The sequence below is a fragment of the Vidua chalybeata genome, chromosome 1, assembly GCF_026979565.1.
Source record: "Vidua chalybeata isolate OUT-0048 chromosome 1, bVidCha1 merged haplotype, whole genome shotgun sequence".
Classification (NCBI taxonomy): Eukaryota; Metazoa; Chordata; class Aves; order Passeriformes; family Viduidae; genus Vidua; species Vidua chalybeata.
Genome location: NC_071530.1, coordinates 144,209,461 through 144,221,796, shown reverse-complemented (window position 1 = coordinate 144,221,796; position 12,336 = coordinate 144,209,461). Strand labels below are relative to the sequence as shown.

At 36.9% G+C, this 12,336-nt stretch overlaps 1 protein-coding gene across 3 annotated transcripts in view; it reads left to right on the top strand.

The window, feature by feature from the left end:
• ADCY8 (adenylate cyclase 8) overlaps positions 1-12,336 on the top strand; it is a 117,846-nt gene that overhangs the window by 26,104 nt on the left and 79,406 nt on the right. For all 3 annotated transcript variants that reach the window (XM_053958845.1, XM_053958832.1, XM_053958838.1), the window contains exon 2: positions 5,043-5,192. In XM_053958845.1, the coding sequence (XP_053814820.1) occupies positions 5,043-5,192 (150 nt within the window). The remainder of the gene's footprint in view (positions 1-5,042; positions 5,193-12,336) is intronic.

Sequence of the window (12,336 nt, the reverse complement as noted above, 5' to 3'; positions counted from 1 at the left end):
CTGAAAATACTCTCTAAGAAGCACAAGTTTACTTTCCCTGTTTTTCCAAAATAGATAAGAAATACTCTAATCTGTTTCTAAAGCCCTGAGAATGTTTAGCTGGAGATTGCATTGAAAACCACTTTACTTCTCACATGTGTTTGGGTGACATCAACCCTGACACTACTCTGTTTCTACGTGGCAGAAAAAAATGGTCTGCTGAAGAGGTTGATAATGGGTTTATTCCTGCTAAACATTCTAGAGTGTATTTCTGCACTTGAGGTAGGAACACACAAGTTCACTGTCTTCTGGATTTCAGAGTAATTTCAGCTTTCTCTCCTCTGCCTCCACTGTGCTTTCCATGTGGATATATGCTGTTGTTGTCTCAACTTCATGATGAAGATTGCCTGCGTCAGTTACAGTCTTTTAGGGCCATCTATCAATCAACATATTTCCAATCCATTTGGTTTGTTGAATGTTCATAAATATTCACTTTTCCTCAGGTTATGTGTTCTTTGGAAGTGCTGAACTCAGCCAATCACTCTACACTCCATAAATGTCTGTTAATGGCTGGCCTTATGGCTCTAAATTCCCTGATAGGAAACTGCATATTTCAAAAAGGGTAAAACTAAAACACAGTTCAGTTATTATATTTGAAGTCTTGAAACTTCTGACATTTGCCAAACCTTCTTTAACTTGCTTCCAGTTATTCATGAGCTCACAAGATTCTATGTAAACTCCTAAGGAAGGCCAACTCAATTAGGTGCTCTTAATAGCAGAAATGCCTAAAAATTGCTGTTGTGCTTAGTCCAGTATCTCACCTGTACCCTTCTGAACTTCCTGCTTCCTGAACTAGATTCAACTCTGCCTTGAAAACTGTCTGTAACTGATTACCTACCACTTAACAACAGATACAGAGGTTATTTTGCCATCTTTTCAATTAATTTTCCTTTTCCTGTTTTCTTGCATTACTATATTGTACCTGCTTTGATTATCACTTCTTCCTGATGAGCCATGTCTGGTACCTTTTAATTGTTTCTTTGAAACCTGGTGTTTCCCAAGTCAACTCAAAATGTTTCCTTGGTTTCAGCTGTCTTGGCAAAGCCTTTTTTAAATGAGTGACAGATAAAAATTATGTTATTTCAATCAATGTGTTCTGTCAAATTTAAACCAAGCTTACTTATCTGACTTGCATCCTCTCCTTTCATATCCTTTGGTTTTTGCTAGTTTTCATAATGATTTTGCAAATGGTTCTGAGGTGGCTGTATGGAGGACACTTCATAAGTAATAATTTATTTGACAAGTGATTTCTATGTAAACTAAGTTCTTGATCACCTCCTACAAGAAATGAAGACCAGAGGTTTGGAGTAAGAATTTTAACGGCTGTTTCTTCTTGGGCACCTCACTACCAAAGGGTCATTGAGGTGCTGGAGCATGTCCAAAGGAGGGCAATGAAACTAGTGAAGGGTCTGGAAAACATGTCCTGTGAGGAGTGGCTGAGAGAACAGGGGAAGGGAATACTCGGGGGGATCTCATTGATTTCTACAACTACATGAGAGGAAGTTTTAGTGAGGTGGGTGTCAGTCTCTTCTGCCATGTCTCAAGTGAAAGGACAAAAGGAAATGATCTTAAATTGTGCCAAGATTAGATATTAGAAACAAAATTCTCTCTCAGAGAGTAATCAGGCATTGAAATAAGTTGACCAGGGAGACAGTGGAGTCTGGAATTAATCAAGAGGCATCTAGATGTGGAACCTTGGATGTTATTTAAGGGTGATTATGGTGCTGTTGGGTTGATGCTTGAAATGACTTACCTTGCAGGTCTCTTCCAACCTTGATGACTCTGTGATTCTGTGATTCTAGTACCTTGGTGATCTTGTTAAGTAACTTCCTTTAGCTCTGTTCATCCTATTATGTGATTATGTGTAAGTACAGGTTCAGCAGGGCAGTGACGATCCTGTTACAGAGATATTCACAAGCAGCATGGTGAAGGGTACTTTCTTTGCATTTTTTAAATATTCAAGAAGCAGACCTCATCAGAGCCCTATTTAAAATCAAAATACATCACATCATGGCTTTTTAAGATCACTTGCTGTGATACTACTGTTCATTATTTAAGTGCTGTGCGAGGTACAAATAGACTTATAAATGTTGTGAAAGTGTTTTCTTTTTTCGCATTATGCCTCAGCTTCCCTACAGTGTGAGCATTGATTATTTTCAGGTCAGTCAAAAAGAATTAAACTCTGTACATCTTCGAAAACAGAGTCTGTCCTGGCTTGTAGCCTTGATAGGTTGTAGAAAATCCTCCAAGACTTCTGGAATTTGCCTCAGTAAGCTCTAGAAAAAAAGGAGCAGCAAGGAAAGACTCAAGTCTTATATGTATTTTTTATTCTTTTGTTAACAAGAGCCCCAGATTAGTATGACTTGTAAGTCATAGTGCTTTACTCTTTGGAATGGTTTCAATCAGACTACCATGTGTCAGGAAAACTGATTCTGCCCCTGCATAAGCTGTTGTTTTACCTGTAACATGTTTTCCATTATTCCCTTTGTCCAAATCAAATTAGGTACTCATGAAATCTAATTGAAGGCCAAATTCTAGTGCATTTGCTCTAAGGAGATCTGCTGAAGTGAGTGGAACAAGTCCTGAGCATTAGCAGAGATAGGTGACTGAACTGGGCTCATGAGGAAATTGGAAATGAATTTGCAAACAAAGGAGGCCAACTTGTCACTGCTTTCACTGTTGAAATGCACTTTTCAAATGTTCTGGAGGGATTTTCTTTTTTTTCACCCTGTACTCTAACCTTCCTAGTATGTGTGAAAATACAGTCCAGGTCAAAGTTAAAGTCAGTCAAAACGGTTTGAAAAGTTGACTCCTCCAACCTCCCGCAGCTGATTTCAGTTGTCCTGCTGAATAATTCAGTTCTGAACTTGTTCTGATTGAGAGTCTCAATCTCACGTCAGCTCATCATACACCTCTTAGTAGCTTGCACCAGAAGGAGTTATTTCATAGAAAAATTACTGCCTTCTCTGATTTATCTTGGAGCAAGGCAGAGAGTGTCTGGGGGAAGCTGGCTGGTCCAGGGCAACATGTCTCCAGTAAAACAGGGTATAGTAAAGAACAGGATAAAAGCAGAAAGAGCAAAGAGAGAATAGTGACACATACAGAGCAAGTAAAGAATCTCAAACTCCTCCCTTTTAAAAAGTAAAAGTAAGGGGTTATGTTTTAAGACAGTAAAATCAGGAACAGTGATGAGCAAATTAATTGGAAATGGTTTCTCACTGTTTGTAAACATGATGCAGCACTTACAGAAATGATGAAACTGTGAATTAAAGGAAACAAAAGGAAGCATTTTTTATCACAAAGGACCTAATTAAATTGTAAAAAATCTTTATTTTTGAGTTACATAGGAGCTAAATATACTATTAACCTGATAAAGGCATGAGGAAAAGTTGTGCCGATGCACTGAGTATACCACCTCCAGCTTAGAGGATCCTGTAAGACAGGGAGACAAGGATCATGCTAATCATGCCCTACTTCTCACAAGCCCTGTCTAGACATCTACTTCTGGAAAAGGTTAAACAAAACTTCATCTGGAGCCAGGATATGCATTATTATTTAATCATGGCACATAAATTGCAAATTAATTCCCTGTACTGTAGTAGAACAATACTCTAGATTCAGAAATATGGGAATATATAAAGCTGAAGTTTCTGCTAGATGCTTTTGGTCTGATATCAGATCTCACTTTGAAACCTACATGACTGTGGGGAGTGAGACCTGCAGATCTGAGTCAAAGCATCACAATGATACTGAGATCAGCGAGTCCTCTATTAGGACAGACAACACTTGGATTTTAGGAAAACTGATTATTAGATGATAGTAAGAAAATACAGTGTCTATCCCAAAATGTTCGGCAATCACAGATTGCTGGAGAGTTCAAGACTGTTTTGACAAAACATCACTGAATTCTTGCTGTACTTTTGTACACATTATCTACTGTTTTATCCTGCTACTCCTGCCTGGACATTCTCTGTTTTCCACCACCAGAGAGAGTATCCTGAATGATGAACACTTGATCTTGTTGTGGTTGTTCTGGTGTTGTTATAATCCTGTATGTATCACTCATTGTTATCAAAGCCTTTGAAATCTTAACTAATTACAAGGATGAGATATTGGATAAAGGTACTGAGGCTGCAGATTTTTTTCCTGTCTCTAGTGCAGTCAAATGTTGCCAGTTTCTTATTCACTTTCCCAACCAATCCTCACTTCAATGGTATTGATGTGCCCTGCCTTACAAACATGCAGAGCACAAAGAGAGGTCAATGACAGATAAATAATCCACTGAAATTTACACTGCCCATGGATGCACTTCCATTTGGCTCTCTTGAGTTCATATGGAAGAGGAAGAAGCTGTGATGCAGCTTCTACAAGGAAAAGCAGCTCAGCTCTTGCATAGATTTCAGCAGTCTGTGCACACAGGCACTAGCTGTGCAAGAATTTGTTTTTCCTTTCAGCTTCTTCTGTTGAATGGTTCAGAATTCAGATTGTGTAAATTTGTGCTTTGGCATCAGCTGAAAATGAATGTATTTTATTTGGTTGATAATAATACAATAACTATTGTCACTGATATTAATAATACAATAACTATTATCAGTGATATTAATTCATAGCTGATATTCTTTGTTTTCCTTAATATGGCTTACTTCCCAAACTAAAGCCATGAAGCAAATCACAAAGTTTCTCTTGTAGAAGAGGCAGTGCAAAAACAATTTGTTAATTACATTGGTAATCATTCCTGGCTAGAGCTCTGTGAGTCAATTTTTGGAAACATAATTTGTGGTTCAACCAGAGTCTAATGCCCCCAAATACTGCATATCTCATCCTCAAGGCAGAGACAATTTACAAAGTTGATATCTCTACTTAAGATCCAAGACATTCTTTTATGCAAGCTTTCCTAACTGCTATTTTTGCAGCCCACAAAGCTGTCTTCATCTCTCTCATTTTTTTTAACAGATATTTTTGCTTCTCCTGTCTAATCAAATCCTGGTTTTCGTTCATTGCAGATTGCAGCTCAGGCAGTGTTATTTATGTGTATGAACACTGCAGGAATCTTCATTAGCTACCTATCAGACAGAGCCCAGCGCCAAGCCTTCCTGGAGACCCGGAGATGTGTGGAAGCCAGGCTGAGACTAGAGACAGAAAACCAACGACAGGTATGGTCGCAGGAAAAACATGCCTGTTTTTGTATTAACTGATATTGGTAATTGGAGAAGACCAGGCTTTTATAGCCTTGTTAGCTCCAGTGTGGTACCACCTGATTTGTGCAGGTTAAGTGAGTTTTATGCTGTTACTGTGCTGGTGTGTATTGAGTTGATGTGGCATCTAAAAGATTTCCCCTAGGAAACAGGATGAATAGAGTGACTGTTCATTATCCTTTCCCACAGATGAGGCCATCAAATGAAACAGCACCTGGCAGGTGTTTAAAAATTTCTTCTTTACACAAGAGGGTTTAAGTTGGGGAACTTCATATCTTCAGAGTGTTGTAGATATTAAAACTTGCGTTAGTCAAGTGAAAGATACTCCAGAACCATCTGGATGCAATCCTGTGCCAGGTGCTCTGGGATGGCTCTTCCTGAGTGGGAAGGCTGGACCAGATGACACACTGTGGTCCCTTTCAATCTGACTGCTTCTGTGAGTCTTTCAAAACTAAGCAAGTTCATCGAAGTGAACTTTATCTAGGTAGAGCAAATACTAAAACATCCCTTCAGGCTTAGAGATGGATTTTTGCAGCTGCAGCAAAGTATCACTGTTCTGTTTCTCTGTTCTTAAACTTTTCTTGAAAAATCAACCTTTGGCCGCTGTGTGCAAGAGTATACTGGGTTAGGGGCACTTTTGTTCTGAACAGGTATGGTTGATTTTAGGTAATCATCTTTTGTGATCCAAAATAAGTATTGAATAAAAAGAAGTTTGCTGCTTATCATTTTGCACCAAGGGAGCAGCACCCGTATCACATGTGTTACATTGTTGTATCATTCTAAGATGAATTTAGCCTTTCATTTTGCCCTGCTGTTTAAATATGTATATGACTTCTCAAATTTATTTCATTTTCCCCCTGAAAGTCATGCTCTTATACAGAGTTCTAGGAAGATGTCCTATTCTGCACTTTACTGACTAATGACTCAGTACACATGACTGTGTTGGGTAATGCCAGGTGTCTCTGCCAGAACATCTCTGCAGCCATTGCTGACTGAAAGGACTTTGAGGGATATTATCTAGGATGCTCTGTTCTTTTTTTAACTGCAGGATCATATTTTCATGCCTTTTGGGGATTTTGGACTATTTGGGATTTTTGGGTATTTGGGGTTTTTGCCTTTTCCTTCTTGTCTTATTTTTCATAAACCATGATGTTGTAAGCTTTACTTTGACCATAGTTTTCTAGAGTTCATTGTAAAAAACTTTATATCACTAACAAAAGGTTTCCTTGTTCCATATTATTCTGAGGTTTTCCTATTAGAATTATTTTATCCTCTCATGTAAAATGAAGGCAGTACAAAGAAAAATATTTTGAGAAATCCAATTATGCTGAACTTGTATTATCTAATAGAAAAAATGAAAACAGATAGGTTCCATTTGGGTAGGCAGTTTTTTTTTTTTTCTTTTTTTTCTTTTTATAGAGGGCAGAATTAGTGATTGGATCAGAAATATTTGTTTTTATTAAGTCAGGTTGAACTGTGAATTTTGTCTTGGGCCCTTGCTTTGCAAGGTTTCAGGGCTGTGTTGTTCCCTGAGGGCAGAACTTCCTGGAGTGTTTCCTCACTGCAGACGAGATTCAGCTATAACTAAAGTAGTGTGTCACAGGCATCATATGACTGGAAATGCAGAAGGGGAAATGTCCTTGGGCCAAGGAAAATACCTACAGGAGAAAAATACAGACAAAATGACATCATCAAATGAAAGATCTCTTCTGAAACTTAATTTATAATAAACTAGCTCAAAATTTTGAAATATTATTTTATGATATAAAAACAAAACATTTTGACATATTTCTGATTATTTTTCTTGGAACCTTTTGTAATTTTGCTATTATGCACACCGCTATATATGAAAATATTTAATAAACTTTTCAGCTTTTCATTTGTATTTGGAACAACAGCATTAAAAATATTCCAACACTGGAACATCTTGAGGAATGGAGAGACTTTTTCCCTCAGCATTCTATTTTTTCCCTTTGTTTCTGGGATAACATCTCATTAATACAATTTTTAAACCTATCTGCTTTAAGAAAACTGACAAGGTCACATTTTAGGTGACCACTTTTTTTTAGCAGCTTGCTCATGCTCACTTAATGACTACATAGGCAGTAATTCAGTGACTGCTAGCATTTTTTCATCTTGAGGACAAATATTGCATGATAAATGGTATCTGTAGTTCAGATTAATGTAAAAAAACTTATTGCCCGTTAATGCACATCAAATTTTAAAAAGTAAGGATGAAAGTTTAGTAAATTGTTCCAGTACATTAATTTCCTATGAAGGGGGGAAAAAAGGTGAAAAAGGAGTGTGCAGATGTGATGTGGCTTCTAAAAATTTCTAGAAATATTGTTGATGAACAAAAAATTTGCAGGGAAAATAGAGGAATAATTATTTGTGTCATTCTTCCAGACAATAATTCCAGGAATTCCAAATTTATTCCACTTCATTTAATTTTCCTTCACTTGCCATAAGCTGTTTAAACTAAAGGGTACATACAGCAAGGGCAAGGTTTTTGTTACTTTCAGTGGTGGTACTGCTACTTTTTATAGTAGTGGATGACTTAAGTTAAATCTCTTGAGGCTTCTTTCATACCCACACGTCTTCTGCTTCTTAAACTGAAAATAATAGAAAATTAAAATTTATTGACATTTTGTATGTATGGCATGTCATATAAAGTGTGATAGCTCGCCAGAAAGATCCTGTGAGGCCTGTTTCTTTCTTTACTTTATTTAAATCAGAAGACTAGTAAAATTAAAGTAAGAACAAAACAACATAAGTTTTAAACTACAACAAGGAGTGGTATGCTTGTCCATAAACAATTACAGAACAAGGCTCCAATTTTATGTAATCATGGAAGTTATATAAATACTTCAGATATACTTCTATTCATTACTGTGTATTGTTAAAACCAAGAAATTAAGTTTCTGCTCTCCCAAAATGACCCTTCCAATTTCTCAATATCCCTTGGATTCATAATCTCTAATCTTCTGTCATTCTAATAATGATAAATGCTACTGCTCTCATTATGCAGTATTGTGCAATGCCTAAAAGAGGCAGTCATGGAAAGTCACCCAATTGTGAAACAAACATTTTACAATCTGTGTTTTAGAGAAAAGCAAGAGGTACCATTAGAAATGTGGAGGTGTATAAGGAAACAATAATAGTGACAAGGAAGGATCTCTCATTGTCAGAGGTTTTTAAGGCTCCTCTAATGAGTATATGTAGATTTTCTGTAATACAAATATAAGCTTTCTACTGTGTCAGCTTCTGCTGATGGTGAAAAACAAGAGGTGTTTCTGTATTTCCAGATACATCTCAAGTATATGAGCTGATTTTTTTTCCAGTGAAAGCAGCTTCATTTATTGACTTGCGACCATTGCATAAGGAGGGATGAAAATAGGAGGTGAAATCACCAAAATCCCACTAAGGATGGAAAATCATTTTTGTTGTTCTTCACGTTACTCTAACCCGAAATTTGGATGTCATGTGTTTTCCAGATGCCATTATCTTCCAGCAGTGTCTCCCATTGTGGGTTTTCAGGGTTCAAGAATTACTTGAGCTATTTCGTTTTTGCTGTGACGTTTTCCAGTTTGACAATCAAAGCCACTGTGTTGTTCAGAAATGTCTGGGCCTATGGTCTCTGTAAATCTGAGATAGCTCCATAGGCCCATTTTCCACTGAAAATATCTTCAGGTACAAGTTCAGCTTTTACACCAATTGCAATTCATTCAGTGACTGTACAGGACGGAAGAGAATGCAGTGCAGACCTGGATGATACAAAATACTTTATGGAGCCTGGCTGATCTAGGGCAACCTGACTCCAGTTTTGAAGAGACTCAGTTTCCAGTGTCTGTTTCCAAAAATCTATACACAATAAAGCTTCTAGATATTTTTTCATTCTGCCTCCCCCATCCCCATTTATTTTCAACAAGACTTGTAGACAAAATTTTCTCAAGTGTTTCATAAAGTCAGGACTTTCAGCTGTACTTTCAGATCATCAAGGATATGATTTTCTATTGTTACCCTTTTGTTTTTAAACACCTGGGGTATTTAGAAGTACATATTAACATTTTCAATTGCAATGAATTTCCTAACTCTAATTACTCTATTATGAAAATGAACAGCAGTGTGGCTACAAAAGAGAATTACTCCAGCAGTCATTGCTAATGATGTTTATACACTCACCTGTATGGTATTATCTGTGTGACGCCATTTGGAAATCCCAGCACCCCGTGAAACTGAGGGAACATCTGTGTCTACTTGTTTCCTAATTTTCTTTTAAAAATTAAATTTTTTGTGCAATTCTAAAACATTTCGGAACTTGACAAAGTTAAAGGAGTCGATGAGTACCAGAAAGACTTTATCATCAAAAGATGAAAATATCAGAGAAGCAAGCTGCAGGAGGCAGCACAGACAAATGTGTTGTAAAACCATCCTCTGTTTAGCAGTTATTGATAGAATAATGAATTTAAATATTTTCTAATGAATTGTGGTTATCAGCATGTTCTTAAGAGATATATTTATATAAAGCATCCAAATATGGCCACCAAAAATGTCCTCTGATTTTGTTTTCAAAACATTGCAATTATGAATAAAAAACAAACATGAGGCTCTTAGTTTTCATAAATCCATTTTATACCAACAATATCATAACTTGCTACCACCTGTTTGAAATTTTAATACTTTCATTTGATATCAAAAATGTTGACAACCAGTGCTATACTTTGTTAATGAACACTTCAAAGACACTGTCTTTGTTTTTATCTTGATTTTGTTGTAAGGACACAGCAGGTAATTCTGCTTTCATCATATCTGGGCAATGAAAACAGATAGTCTAACTCACTTTCTTAATTAGGTACTGAAAACCCTTCAAAACCAATGAGTATGTAATTTCCCTCATTGTGAAAATGCTGTGAAATTTCCTTAATGAAGAGCAGAAACCTGCACTAAATTTGTTTCTCATTCTATTTCTCAGGATACAAAATCCCTAAGTTTTAAATGACTGACATATTAAATTCAGACACATATTGAAATGATGGCTGTATGTAGAATTGCATTCAATATATAGCAGGTGTCCTGACCTGCTCTTTCTCCAGTCTTTACTTGAAATTTGCATAACATCTTAAACCCTGAAATACTACAATTTAATTACAAAGAGTCTCTCAGATAACTTTGTCATGATTCCTTTTCCTGCACCCCATATACATATGTCAAGTTATACATATCTGAAAACAATTATTGTGTAGTGAAGTCAGGAATATTGTTGTGTAATAAAACTGGTGCAGGAATATTTGACTAACTGAGACTGCAAATGAAGCCTTAAAAGGATGATACAAGGAAAATCACAAAAGTTAAATAGCTATAGTAATTATAGCCAGAAGACTATAAAAATCAGTCCAGCCCTTACCCCTTCTCTTGTAATAAGATGACAACATTGCAGGACAGCTATTCACAGAAAAGGCATTTAGACATAATTAGAAACTTCTCTGGTGTCATGGCCATACTTCAACTCCCTATCCAAGACTGCTCTAGACCAAAGAGACTAATGAACTTTGAACAAAACAATAGGAAAACCTGAATGGGAGGACTGCTTTCAAGCTAAACAAAGTTGTTAAACTGTATCTTACTAACATAAATAACCTGGGGTCTGGACTAATGTTCAGAAAATCCAACATATATACTCTCTGAAACATTTTGTTTGCATTATTTCTAGTAGATTTAGAGCACCTAGTAACATTTTATACAGAAGTTGTTTGAGATCAGAGGGGAAAAACAGTCCATATCTGTTTGACTCTTACATTCATCTTCTGGAAAAGTGTTCATTCTTGTTCTCAGTGTAGCAGGTTATGCATCATTCATGATGAGAAAGCTCTTTACCTCTTGCACAGAACTTGCCAGTAAGGCTGTTCTGACCCTGTTGTGATAAACTATTGGGAGGGAGTGAACTCAAATCAGAAACAAGCCCTTCAGGTTCTAAGTCTTGACAAGCCAAATGGAGAAAATTATTCTAATTTTAGCACTACATTTGTGTCATTTCAGTGCACATAGTTCTAGAAGTTATTAAAGCCACAACACATTTGTCTTTTTAATTGTATTGTTTAAATCATTCTCTAAGACAGTCCTCAGCAAGCAGGCCCATTTCTCTGCAGAAATAATCTCAAATTCCACAAAGAGAAGGTCCCCTTATGTGGAAATAAAGACCCTTCTTAGCATCTTCCTTAGTTCTTATGGAAATGTTCTTGGGCACCTAACACACAGGCAGAGGAAATGGAGCTGAAGGCTGGAGGCAGGAGGGGAGTGCAGAGCAGGCACTGCCTGCTTCCAGTCTTGCAAGGAGTATTCAGGCCAGAAGGTCCTGGCTGGTATCAAACCCAATCCACTGGGCTTCTAGGGATGCTTCCCATCAAGGAAGGACAAAGATGGGCATCTGCAAGATTTAATTATGGGTTGAGTCAGACCAGTGGGGAGAAATAAGAAAAACTTTTCTACATTAAATAGTGTAATGAGAAGAGTCCCCTGAGAGAATACCCTACAGACAATTCCTCCCTGCAAGTCCTGCCACTGGCTCTCTGAGCACCTACATTCCAGGTAATCTCTTTCTCAAAGGGGATTCCACAAATCCAATTAAAGCTCATTTGGAAAGTCAAAACAGTTTGGATATTGTTTAATTTGATTAAGCATAAAGCATTTGATTTGCATAAAGGATTAGAGCCCATCACCTGAAAGGACCATTTGTGCAGGTGAGAAGAGGATAGTTTTGTTTTCTAGGTATGATCACACATTCTTTCTTCCTAGTATGGGTATCAGGGCTAGAAAATGAGAAGACAGCCTTTAGTCTTCCAAACAATCTGCTGTTGGCATATTTAATCTCTTTTGCCTGTTATCTTTGGAAAAACTGTAATCCTGCCTTAAGCTCTTTTTTCATTAAAAACCTGTTCTGTTTGACCATTTGTTTCCTTCTACCTCTACTTCCAGAGGATTTTTTTTCACACTTTCCTCTGCAACAATCTCTGTTTCCCATGGCTTTAAGCAGCTCTCTGCAGATTGATGAACTCTAGTTTGCTTTTTGGTTTTTATTTTTTTAATTTTTTAAAGCAGCTTACAT